The following is a 12,918-nucleotide window of genomic DNA, read 5'->3' as shown; positions in this document are numbered from 1 at the left end:
GAGATGGAAGGAGGAAATTTTGTATTTAAGGATCAAAAAAAGAATCAGAATTACATTATAGGGAGAGACTTGGAGGAAGAGTTAACTCCTGGGCTTCGGGTTTGGGGAATGAAAAGGAGCAATGATTTATAAAGTCTGTGATTCTCAGATGACTTCTGTTTATTAAATATTGGAATGATAATCTTGCAGTCCGAAAAAAATCTTGGTAATCATTTCTTCAATGTAAGAATCAGGATTTTAAATGTTGATTGGAGATGGCTGGCTGTTAAGCCTATGCCTGAACAAGTGTGGCCTTAAGCTCTTCACTTGGGGTGCAGGTAGCTCCTTTGTTGACTTTCTCTTTTTTGTTCCTTATATTAGGCAGAAGTGCTTTTTCCTTTAACTTTTGCTCTGATCTTAGTTCTTAGTCCCCAGTAGCAAGAGATTGCTCTCCCCCCTGCCCCACGCACACTGCTGTCCTTCAAATATGTGAAATCAGCTGTTAGAACTCCTACTCACAAATTGTTTTCTAAGCAAAATAGCCTCAGTTCCTTTGATGGGTGTTCACAGGATATATGTAGACCTCTTCTCTGAAAACTCTGTTGCATGCTTCTTACAACGCATTGCCTAAAACTAAACACAGCTCAGTGGATGTGCTCTGAAAAATACCTGAAAGTATGATGTACTGCTTCTTTCAATTTGGATTATACTTCAGCTCTTTATCATCAGATTGTATTTGCTTTAAAAAAAACTAGCGATATTATGCTGTATACCTACACCTTTTTTTTACATAAATTGCAGTGAACTAGATTCATGCCATCTTTGTGTAATAGAATTGTTTTTCATCCTTAATGTCAGGACTTCACATTTATGATTGTTCCTTTTTTTTTCAGCCAAGTGTTCGTTAGTCAGAACACTTAAGAATCTTAATTTAGTTATTTACTGTTTTAACTGTCCTTTCCAGCTTGATTTCGACTAGTGTATTTCATGAATATTTTGTTTCTTCCTACATGTCATTGAACAGGTCCAGGATAAGGGCAGAGCCCTGTGACATGTCACTTTAGACTTCCCTCTGCATTTCATTGTCTTTACAATCTTTAAGTATGGCTGTGCAGTCAGGTTTGGTTTAACCTATTATTATACAGTCTTTTTTCTTGCATTTCTTTAATATATTAGAAGTTTTCACGTATTATTTATGTAGGTTGCGCTATACCTTATATTTGTTCTCAATTATTTTTTAAGAGCGCAAAGAATCTCTGTTTTATTTCTTATTACTGCCTGTGTATCTACAATGATCTCAAAACACTTTTTAATGAAATAATCAACATTTTCATTACTAGTGAATAATTGGAAATTGTAATAAAAATAACTCCATTTGCAGTAGCATTCAAAATATGAAACAGGAACATGTCTAACTAAAATGTTTAAGATCTGTACACAGAAAACACTGCTGAGAACAAACTTTTTCCAGCTCTACTGAGATATACTTGACCCATAATATTTTGTAAGTTTAAGTTGTCCAACAGGATGATTTGATACACGTATGTGTTGCAAAATGATCACCACAATTAGGCTAGTTAACACATCTGTCACCTCGCATATTTGGTTTTTGTGTGTGTGTGTCTGTGTGGTGAGAACATTTAAGATTGACTCTCATAGCAACTTTTAAGTATATAATATAGTGTTGTTAACTAAAGTCATCATGCTGTACATTAGATCCCCAGAACTAATTTCTAACTGGGAGTTCGTACCCTTTGACCACCATCTCCCCATTTTCCCCACTACTCCAGCCCCTGGAAATCATCATTCTACTCTGTTTCTATGCATTCAGGTTTTTAGATTACGCATATAAGTGAGATCTTGCAATATTTGTCTTCCTGTCTTATTTCCCTTCACGTAATTTCCCTTCAAGGTCCATCAGTGTCGCAAATGGCAGGATTTCCTTTTATTTTATGACTGAAATGTTCCATTTTTATATGTGTGTATGTATGTGTGTGTACATATATGTATATATACACATATACATACTCTTGGTGGGAATGTTAATTGGTATACCCACTATGGAAAACAATATATAGTTTTCTCAAGAAATTAAACATAGAACTACCATGTGATCTAGCAGTCCTGCTTCTGGGTATATATCCAAAGGAAATGAAATCACTATCTCAGAAAGATGTATGCAGCCCTGTGTTCATTGCAGCATTATTTACAATAGCCAAGACATGGAAGCAACCTAAGTGTCCATCAATGGATGAATTGATAAAGAAAATGTGCTGTATACATATATATAGTTCCATGCGGCTGCACGAGTTTACAGTCCCACCAGTAGTGCACAAGGGTTCCCTTTTCTCCACAGCCTCACCAACACTTATCTCTCTTTTTGATGCACACCTTTTCATGTACCTGTTGTCCATCTGTATGCCTTCTTTGGAAAATTTCTATTCGGATCCTCTGTGTGGTTTAAAATTGGATTATTTGTTTCTATGTTCTTGAGCTGTATGTGTTCCTTATATATTTTGGGTATTAACCCTTTATCAGATATACGTATAATTTGCAGCTATTTTCTTCCATACCTTGCCTTTTCATTTTGTTGATGGTTTCTTTTGCTGTGCTGAAGCTTTTCAGTTTGATGTACTCCCACTTGTTGGTTTTTGCTTTTGTTGCTATGCTTTTGACGTCATATTGAAAAAAATCATTGCTAAGACCAATGTCACGGAGCTTTTCCCCTATTTTCTTTTAGGAGTTTAACCTTGTTTAAGTCTTTAATTCATTTCAAGTTAATTTTCATGTTGGTGTAAAATACGGGTTCTTTTACAGATTTTTTTTGTTGTTGTATAGAAACACCTACTTTTTATACGTTGACTTTGTATTTTGCAACTTTACTGAATTTGTTGATTAGTTCTAACAGTTTTTGTTGTTGTTTTACTGGCGGAGTCTTTAGTATATTCTATACTTCTGTTATACTTCTTCCTTTTTGATTTGAATGCCTTTTATTTATTGTTCTTGCCTAATTGCTCTGGCTGGGATTTGCAGTGCTATGCTGAATAGATGGTGAGAGTGGGCACCCTCCTCGCTTGTGATCTTAAAGGAAAAGCTTTGAACCTTTCATCATTGAGTATATTAGCTGTGGGCTTGTCATATATGGTGTTTATTATGTTGAGGTACATTCCTCCTATACCAGTGTTGAGAATTTTTATAATGAAAGGATGTTGGACTTTGTCACATACTTTTTCTGCATCTATCAAGATGATCATATGAACTTTATCTTTTATTTTGTTAATGTGGCATATCACGTTTATTGGTTTGGATATATTGAACCATCCTTGCATCCCAGGGATAAATCCTACTTGATGATGGTGTATGATTCATTTAATGTTCTGTTGAATTCAGCTTGCTTACATTTTGTTGAGACTTTTTCCATCTATGTTCATCAGAGATATTGGCCTGTAGTTTTTTTCTTCCTTGTAGTGTTCTTATCTGGCTTGGCAGCACGGTAATACTGGCTTCATAAAATGAGTTTGGGAGTGTTCCCGCTTCGGTTTTTTGGAAGAGCTTGAGAAGAAAAGGTAGTAGCTCTTCTTCCAATGTTTTGTAGAATTCACCAGTGAAACCATTTGGTCCTGAGCTTGTCTTTGTTGGAGGTGTTTGATTACTGATTCAATCTCCTTACTCCTACTGGTCTGTTTAGATTTTGTTTCTTCATGATTCAGTCTAGTAGGTTGTATGTTTATGAATTTATCCATTTCTCCTAGGTTATCAAATTTGGTGATGTGTGACTGTCCAATTATAATCCATTATATTTCTCTATATTCTTGCCAGCAGTTATAGTACCATGTCTATTTAATTTTAGACATTCTGTTAAGTAATATAAGTAGTATACATTATTGTGATATTTAATTTGCGTTAATAGCAAAGTTTCAAAGGGACTGTGAAGACTTTTGGAAAGTAGTCTGATTATTCATATTTTCTGTGTAGCAGAGGAGGCAGCAGAAATATTTTGCCACACTTAGTGAGAGCACAGATTGAGTTGTATGATCCGTATGACTGTCAGTATCTAGAGACAAAACTGGGAATCCTAAAGTAATGCTTTACCTTGTGAGTCTACCCTGAAAGTACCAGAGCCCTAGTCACAGTTATGCTGATCTTTTTTGGATTCTGAGAATTGTTTAAAATGGCACAGTTTCTGTTACTTTCAAATGGAAAAATAGATGGATTTTATGGATTGCTGGGAGCAGCTAAGTTGGACAGGACTCATTGTGGTTTTTCCTTTCCACCCTAGACCAGTCCTCTCCAGCATCTGTGCTTCCCCAAGGGGGACATACTGTACTCCCATCAGCCAGTTTTCAGGTAAGTTGGGATTTTCTGAAATGCCATGTCAGTCCTTAGAGTAGGATTCTATACTCTTTTGCTGTGGTTGGGGTATGTTTATCCAAAAACCAATGTTGGCAGTTCACTCTGGGCTCCCATCTGCCTGGCGACCTTCCTTCCTCATTCTGCCTCCCCAGCCTAATTCAAGCACTCACCACTTACCTCTTGCTTATCTTGCCATGCTCCAGTGATGAGAGTACAAAACTTGATCCTTTTCTTGAATAGACCAAATTATTGCTAAAAAACAGAACAGGAAAATATTTTAAAAGGTGAAATGAGTGCCCTGGAAAATAAAGAATGAAAACCATGTGGTCTGGAGGTCCACATTCATGGAGGATGTGGAATTTGCACTACATCTGAAAGGATGGGTGACATTTAGATATTTGAACAAGTGAGGTGGGAGGGCTGGGGTGGATTCCAAATATGGAAAAGATTATGAGCAAAGGTTCTCAAGTAAGAATTAGCAGGTGTCACATAGGATTCAGAACAATTTGGAGATGGTTTATTTTGGAAAATGGTAAACAAATGGTTGAATAAGATCGGAACATGAAAGGTCTTGAATATCTAGATGAGAAGTTGAAGGCTTTATGCTGTAGGCCATTGGTGAACCATTAATGGTTTTTGAAAAGGAAATTGATATGATACTGCTTTATGAAAAACCAATAACTGATTGAAAACGTACACAAAAATGTAACAGTCATTCCAATCAACCCAAGCCCTCCTTTAATCAGGCCCCTTCTTCTTGGACTTTCCCCCCTACTTCCTTCCTGTCCCACAACTTAATCATGTGGTCGCAGTTCTTCCCACTTTCAGCTCAAATCCTTCTGGTATCACTATTTTTTGTTGAGGGACATTGCCACAATAAACTATACGCATTTAAAGTGTATAGCTTGGTAAGTTTTGACATGTATATACACGCACGAAATCATCACCACAATCAAGATAATGAACATATCCACAGCGAGAGAACATGCTTTGTATGACTTGAGTCCTTTTGAATTTATTAAGACTTATTCTTTTGCACAAAATATGGTCTATCTTGATAAATGATCAGTGAACACCTGAAATGATTGTATATTTTGCTGTTGTCAAGTGGAATGCTCTGTGAACGTGTTAGATTTCTATTGCTGCTGTAATTAATTTCCACAAGCTCAGTGGCTTCGATCAACAAATTTGTTATCTTAGCATTTTAGAGGTCAAAACAGGTTGGCAGGGCTGTCTTCTTCTGAAGGCTCTAGGGCCCAGTCTGTTCCCTTGCCTTTTCCAGCTTCAAGAGGCTGCCTGAGTTCTGGGGTTTGTGTCCACGTCCTCCATCTTCAAAGTCATCAGTGTGGCATCTTCACACCTCCCTCTCTGTCTGACTCTGACTTGTCTTCTCTCGTCACATCTGCTCTGACTCTGTTCCAACTTTCTTGCCTCCCTGTTACAAAGACTCTGAGTACATTGAGCCCACCCACAGAACCCAGGATAAATTCCCCATCTCAGTCCTTCACCTGGTCACATCTGTACAGTCTCCTACCATGTTAGGTAACGGTTGCACGGGTGTCAGGGATTAGGATGTGGGGTGACATTGTTCTGTACACCACAGATGTCCGTCTGGCCAAGTTTGTAGATAGTGTTGTTCAAGTGCTGTATATATTTACTGATTTTCTTTCTACTTGTTTTATCAATTACTGTGACAGGGATATTAAAATTTGGGACTATTATTATGCAAATTTGTCTACTTTCCTTGTACTTTACTCAGCACTTTCTGTCAGTATTGCTCACTTCACCCCTTTCCTAGGTAAAGCTTTATGGCTAAGCAGAAATGTGTTTGGTTTTTTAGGAGTCAGTGACCTTCAAGGATGTGATAGTGGACTTTACCCAGGAAGAATGGAGACAGCTGGATCCTGTACAGAGAGATTTATTCAGGGATGTGACATTGGAAAATTATACACATCTGGTCTCTATAGGTGAGGTGACTTCTCTGAGTTAATACCTAGGGTACAGAGGAGGAGGAGCGTTCTCTCTTTAGGCGAGTTTTGCCTCAAAGTTAAGGAAGAAACCAAAGATTCCTGAATTTTGAAAGGCTTTGAGGTTTCTTGCCTAGTAAGTAGGCGGACAAATAATTTTTCTGAACCCAAATCAGTTCGCAAATTATACACTGTCTGGGAGATATGGCATGGAAGCCGCTATGCTATTTGTTCCCGTCGAGTTGGTCCTACACATCCTGTTCTCTAGACAGTGGTGACACTGAATTCTGATATGGCGCTTCTCCCTTACTCCAGACGGTTACCTTTTTTTCCCTCTCCCATGAGCAGGACTCCAGGTTTCCAAACCGGATGTGATCTCCCACCTAGAGCAAGGGACAGAGCCGTGGACTGTGGAGCCAGGCATTCCAGTGGGTGGCTTTGCAGGTAAGTGATGATCCCCACTGATGAGTGTCATTAACTCTAACCACCAGCTGATAGGAGGGTTTTCTGTCTGATATGTAGATGTTCCTGCTTCCTGTGAAGAACTGGGCGGCCATCTGGACCCCCTGTGCTTTGTCAGAACATTAGCTGCCTCGATGCTTATTCTGTCGAACCTTACAGAGAAGGTATCCTTCTGCTGTTTGTAAAGGTGGCATCCTGATCTGGACTCTGGATTCCATCTTTTCCCACCTCCTTTGGGATCCTGAACTTATAATTAGCATCTCACTTTTCAGCCCTTACAGGCTTTGTCACTAGTACCTTCAAACAGAAACAGAGAATGTGAAATCCAGGTACTTTTACTCAGCTCTGTTCATCCAGTTGGCTGCCATCCAGTCTGCCTCCTCGCTTTCCTGACCAAGCTCTCCATTAGCTCTGTGCCTTTCCTAAGCTCAGTGTGTAGCTTTGGATCCTGTCATTTGGTCAGACTAGAAATTATAAATTACTTTCTTGTAAACCATTGATTCCCAAACTGCACAGAGACACCTCTTCAAAGAGCAGGCCCTGGAAAAATATGCAAATGTAGTCACTCTGGGAAAGGGATAAAACTCCAGAATGACTGAGGTGGGAGTGGGGTGTTTTTCTGTGGGGAGAAAAAAAGTGTGCCGTGTTCATATTTGGGAAGTGCTGGATTAGCTAAAATTTTAGCAAGTTTCTTAGTGGAGGACCACTCAGAGGGTTTTTTTTTGTTTTTCTGTTTTTTTAACATGTAGTAGGGCATTATGAATTTCCATTAGGGCCACACAGAATGTAATATTTCTCCCCCAACCATGAGTCCATTTTTTTTTTTTCACTACTGCACCTTTAAATTCTTTCTCTTTGAATACGGTTTCATGAGCCTGTCAAGGTGAATCCACTGGGACTGGCTGGGGGAGAAGAGGGAAGTTTGTTCCAGAAAGAACTGTCTGAGGGATCATAAGGATTTCTAAACATGGGAAAAGAAGGATTAAATCACTTGATCAAACATCATATATTTTTTCTAGGTATAAAGAAAAAACAAAGCATGTAAAATGGAATCTCTTTGTTGACACCAAAAAGGGAATTTTCAAGTCCTTTCTTGTACAATCTATCTATTCAAATTAACATACAGTCATTTCAGTCTGTCTAAAGTTTTTTCTTTAAGGAAAAAAAATACGGTTTCATGGAACATAATTCAGAAAATTAATATTTTTTAATAAGAGCTTTATTTATGTTACAGTTTCTTAATCCTTGGAAAAAACAAGTTGTCAAGTTTTATTACAAATTAAAAATGAAGTTTTAAAAAATCCCAATTTGAGCAGGTAGAAAACAATTTTAAAGTATTTAAATACGTATTCAAAAATCCTAGTTTTTTTTTAAAAAACACTTTAGTCAATACCAAAAAGAGACTTATTTAGGTAAAACTAATAAAACACACACATTGCATAGATAATATACGATTCCAGTGACCCAGTCAGTGGGCAGAAGACAGTCACTTGAAGTATTCGGCTCCGTTCTTGTTTACGTTTTGTTGCTGGAATGTGACCTGATGATGACACTCTTGGCTCGGTTCTGCCCTCGGTCCTTCCCTCATCAGCATTTGGAGCACACTTACTCTTAGCTCGTGACTTGGCTGCTTTCATCTCTGTAAACGTGACTTACAGTTTCGTAAACCTCTGTATAGGTAATTGAAGTTGTGACGGTACCTCCACTGAGGTGGCCAGAGGCCCTGGGCCCTGTCTACGTCATTTGCCTCTCCTCTTTCTTGCCGTCTTCTCTAGGCTCTCCTGTGGCCTGGCCATGGAGAATCGTGACCGTATGCTGTCCTACTGGCCCATGTTGTTTTGTAGCCTGGTTGGCAGCACGCTCAGTTATCTCTCCATGCAGAGGGGTGTTGGAAGACTGGTCAATGTCCATAGACTCTGCATGTAGTAAAGTGGGAATTGCAGTTCCCTCTGGTGCTGTTCAGTCTGGCCTTCTGGAACTTTCTCCAATCCTTCATTTTTTTGCCCACCCCTGATATTCTGATAACTTTGTACTTATTGCATGGAAGACACGACAGTGTGGATGACATAGGTCACAGTCTGTTGCACGTTTATTGTCTAACTGGAATCCCAGCTAGGGCTGGAAATCAGCTGCTTCCACAGCCTTTTCTCCTTTAACAGCACCAGACGCCCTGGTCTCCAGTCCTTCACTGTGAAGTGCTTCTAGAAAGTAATCTTTGTGGCTGTCTGCTATACAAATATATCTTTCTTAGTACCGCTCCTGTTAATGAAAACATATCCACTTCTTATATTGAACAATTGGCTGTTCCCTAAAACCTGTATTGCTTCCATCACCTTCTCCCTGCTGGAGAAGTACCAATGTCATGAGGCTGCCTGTGCTTACGTAGGCTTCACCGTTCCCCATGGTGCCAGGTGGGGCAGGATGGTGGCAGCTCTGGGTCTGTGCCTCACTGCTCATGCTTGTGGTGATGGTGATGGTGATAGTGACTGGGCTGGCAGCACAGGACATAGGGTTCTTTGAGGTCTGCTGTACCCTCCTGTCATCAGTGCAACAAAGAAATGCTGTTCTAACGCAGCCTATTTTCTTTACTGAACCTCCCAGCATTGACTACCCTGCTTCGTTCGGTTGTCATCTTTCTTGTCTTGGGACAAGAAGGACTACCCCAGAGTAGAAAGTAGAGTAAGGTAACACTGCTTCTGATTTCCTACTTTTCTTTTTGTTTATGCTATTCTTTTGTTCGTTTGCTGATAAACTGCTTTTTTTCATCAGTATATTTTATTCATCCCATTACCCTTCACGTCCATCTCTTCTTTTCTCACATATCTTCGTATGGCTTCAGCTATTCTTTTCCTTCCTTTTTTGAGCTGATATTTCCTATGCTGTATTTGAATATCTTGGTTATTCTGCTACTGTTGGCATCTTCCATCCCCACAAACTCCACTGTAGTCTCCATTTCTCTTCCCAATTCTCAGAGTGCCTAGAACTTGTTGTCTTCCTCCCCTTAAATTATTTCCTTTACTGTTTATAACATTCCCATTTTTAGCACTGATATGACTATTCCTTTAATGTTCCAGGATAAAAACTGTGCATCCTTGGCCAGGTCTTTTCTGTTTGTTCTGTCTTCAATTCACAGTTCTTGGATTTTTGTTTTTTTCATTGGCGAGGAATCTCAGTTTAGATTGTCTCCTCTAGATTCAGTCCATCCATGTCCCCTCTTAGCCATCCCTGTGTCACCTTTTTAAATTAACTATCACCTTAAATGGAGTTCCCTGACTGGTTCTTAGAGATTATCTATGAAATTGAATGACATGCTCTCTTGATATTTTTATCTGTTATTTATTTATCGTTCTCCTTAGGTACTTCCAAATTTCTCCGCAGATAATAGGGCTATCTTTTAACATTCTCAGAATCTCCTGAGTGCTTTATATGTAGTTTCATTAGGTCATTCCGATAACAGCAGTTTTTTTTCCCTACTCTATTCAGAGAACACTGCCATTTTCTTTTTCTTTCAGACTGGGAGACGAGCCCAGAAAATAGAGTATCAGTCCCAGAGCTGGACATTTCTGAAGAAGAGCCAGCCCCAGAGGCAGTAGTGGAGAAACACAAAAGCCCCGATCGTCGGAGTTCTGACTTCCCAGAAACATGGGTGTCGAAAGGCAGTCTAGAAAGGCAGCCAGCAAACGAACAGACACTGACTGGAGAAATAAAAATAACTGCAAAGACGGTGCCCACTTTGGAGGGAGACCATGTAAATTATGACTTTGAAAAAAGCGTCAATATTAATTCAGACCTTGTACCACAAGAAATATCTCCAGAAGAGACCTCTGCTAAAACAGGTATCAAACAGAATTTAAACGCAGTTAAAAAAGAGAAATCTTGTAAGTGCAACGAATGTGGGAAAGCTTTTAGTTATTGCTCAGCGCTTATTCGCCATCAGAGAACACATACTGGAGAAAAACCCTACAAATGTAATGAGTGTGAGAAAGCCTTCAGCCGGAGCGAAAACCTTATTAACCATCAAAGAATTCACACTGGAGATAAACCATATAAATGTGATCAGTGTGGAAAAGGGTTCATTGAGGGTCCATCTCTTACTCAACATCAGAGAATTCACACTGGAGAAAAACCGTATAAGTGTGACGAGTGTGGGAAAGCCTTTAGTCAGAGGACCCATCTTGTTCAGCATCAGAGAATTCATACTGGTGAGAAACCATATACTTGTAACGAATGTGGAAAAGCCTTTAGCCAGAGAGGCCACTTTATGGAACATCAGAAAATTCATACAGGAGAAAAACCTTTTAAATGTGATGAATGTGATAAAACATTCACCAGGAGCACTCACCTTACTCAACATCAAAAAATTCATACTGGAGAGAAAACCTATAAATGCAATGAATGTGGGAAGGCCTTCAATGGGCCTTCCACATTCATCCGCCATCATATGATTCATACTGGTGAAAAACCGTATGAATGCAGTGAATGTGGGAAAGCTTTCAGTCAGCACTCAAACCTCACTCAGCATCAGAAAACGCACACTGGGGAGAAACCTTACGATTGTGCTGAATGTGGAAAATCCTTTAGTTATTGGTCATCCCTTGCTCAACATCTGAAAATTCATACTGGAGAAAAACCATACAAATGCAATGAATGTGGGAAGGCCTTCAGTTACTGCTCATCCCTGACTCAGCATCGGAGAATTCACACCAGAGAAAAGCCCTTTGAATGCAGTGAATGTGGGAAGGCTTTCAGTTACCTCTCAAACCTTAATCAACATCAGAAGACTCACACCCAAGAGAAAGCTTATGAATGTAAGGAATGTGGGAAAGCCTTTATTCGGAGTTCATCACTTGCGAAACACGAAAGAATTCATACCGGCGAGAAACCGTATCAATGTCATGAATGTGGGAAAACCTTCAGTTATGGCTCATCCCTTATTCAGCACAGGAAAATACATACTGGAGAAAGACCCTACAAGTGTAGTGAGTGTGGAAGAGCCTTCAATCAGAACATACACCTTACGCAGCATAAGAGAATTCACACGGGAGCAAAGCCTTACGAGTGTGCCGAGTGTGGCAAAACCTTTCGACATTGTTCATCTCTTGCTCAACATCAAAAAACTCACACAGAGGAAAAACCTTACCAGTGTAATAAATGTGAAAAGGCTTTTAGCCAGAGCTCCCATCTGACTCAGCATCAGAGAATTCACACTGGAGAGAAGCCGTATAAGTGCAATGAATGTGACAAAGCCTTCAGCCGGAGCACTCACCTGACGGAACACCAGAACACTCACACTGGGGAGAAGCCGTACAACTGTAATGAATGCAGGAAGGCTTTCAGCCAGAGCACGTACCTCATTCAGCACCAGAGAGTGCACTCGGGAGAGAAGCCCTTCGGATGTGACGATTGTGGGAAAGCCTTCAGATACCGTTCTGCTCTCAGCAAACACGAGAGGCTGCACCCTGGCATCTGACTGTTCTAGGAGCATCATAAGCATTGGGAATGCAGTTCCTTGAGTCTGCCCTCTGTTAGGCACTGAAGGATCCCAGCAGATCGAGGCCTATTTAAACCATTTTAACTGTGTTGTCAGCTATGGAGTAGAAAGTGTGCTGGCCTGAAGTAACCAGTTTTGTTGTTAAGCAACTTTGTCACATTGGGAAATTCAACTGCTTCAAGCCTCACTTTCCTCTGATGTGGATTTGGAGTAGATGATTTCAAAGGGCATTTGGAGTTTTATGCTGTTTTGTTTATTCACAGTATATTATTGACTAGGGTTACTACACATCAGATTTTGCTGTGTTGCTTCTAGAGTGTATATTTATGCATGTTTTGCTAATAGAAAGCATTTGTGCTTCAGTAACTAAACTGGAGATCCTTTATGCTCCTGTTCTAATGCATTTAAGTTGTTTAAGTAACTGGTTCCTAATAAAAGGAATTATAAAATACTCTCACGTTGAGTTCAGTAACATAATGGCTTAACTCATTACAAGTATCATACTTACAGTTCTATGACTTTCTCTTCCAGTACGTTTTAACATTGTAGTTGATTACAACTGCAGAGATTCTCTTCTACAGCTTAAACAAGTGTTATTTAACCCCATTGGCATAGTGGAATTACTTTGGGCACTTTCTAAAGTCTACTGCCAAGCCCCACCCCCAG

At 39.7% G+C, this 12,918-nt stretch overlaps 2 protein-coding genes and 1 non-coding gene across 6 annotated transcripts in view; 2 read left to right on the top strand and 1 right to left on the bottom strand.

Moving 5' to 3' along the window:
- The window catches only part of ZNF184 (zinc finger protein 184), a 12,930-nt gene extending 227 nt beyond the window's left edge, over positions 1-12,703 (top strand). Inside the window, exons 2-5 of the mRNA XM_019714088.2 lie at positions 4,259-4,326; positions 6,173-6,299; positions 6,648-6,743; positions 10,274-12,703. Of these exons, the coding sequence (XP_019569647.1) occupies positions 4,259-4,326; positions 6,173-6,299; positions 6,648-6,743; positions 10,274-12,231 (2,249 nt within the window). The 3' untranslated portion in view covers positions 12,232-12,703. The remainder of the gene's footprint in view (positions 1-4,258; positions 4,327-6,172; positions 6,300-6,647; positions 6,744-10,273) is intronic.
- The window catches only part of ZNF391 (zinc finger protein 391), a 35,398-nt gene that overhangs the window by 11,127 nt on the left and 11,353 nt on the right, over positions 1-12,918 (bottom strand). For all 4 annotated transcript variants that reach the window (XR_012491860.1, XR_012491861.1, XR_012491859.1 and 1 more), the window contains exon 2: positions 4,510-4,584. The gene's annotated coding sequence lies outside the window, so the exon portion shown is untranslated. The remainder of the gene's footprint in view (positions 1-4,509; positions 4,585-12,918) is intronic.
- LOC141568719 (small nucleolar RNA SNORD22) lies at positions 7,586-7,711 on the top strand. The gene has a single exon (XR_012491939.1). It is a non-coding gene; the product is annotated as a small nucleolar RNA SNORD22 (small nucleolar RNA).

This window comes from Rhinolophus sinicus, linkage group LG14 (genome assembly GCF_036562045.2).
Source record: "Rhinolophus sinicus isolate RSC01 linkage group LG14, ASM3656204v1, whole genome shotgun sequence".
Classification (NCBI taxonomy): Eukaryota; Metazoa; Chordata; class Mammalia; order Chiroptera; family Rhinolophidae; genus Rhinolophus; species Rhinolophus sinicus.
The sequence above is the reverse complement of the archived record's forward strand: the minus strand, read 5'-3'. Positions and strand labels throughout refer to the sequence as shown.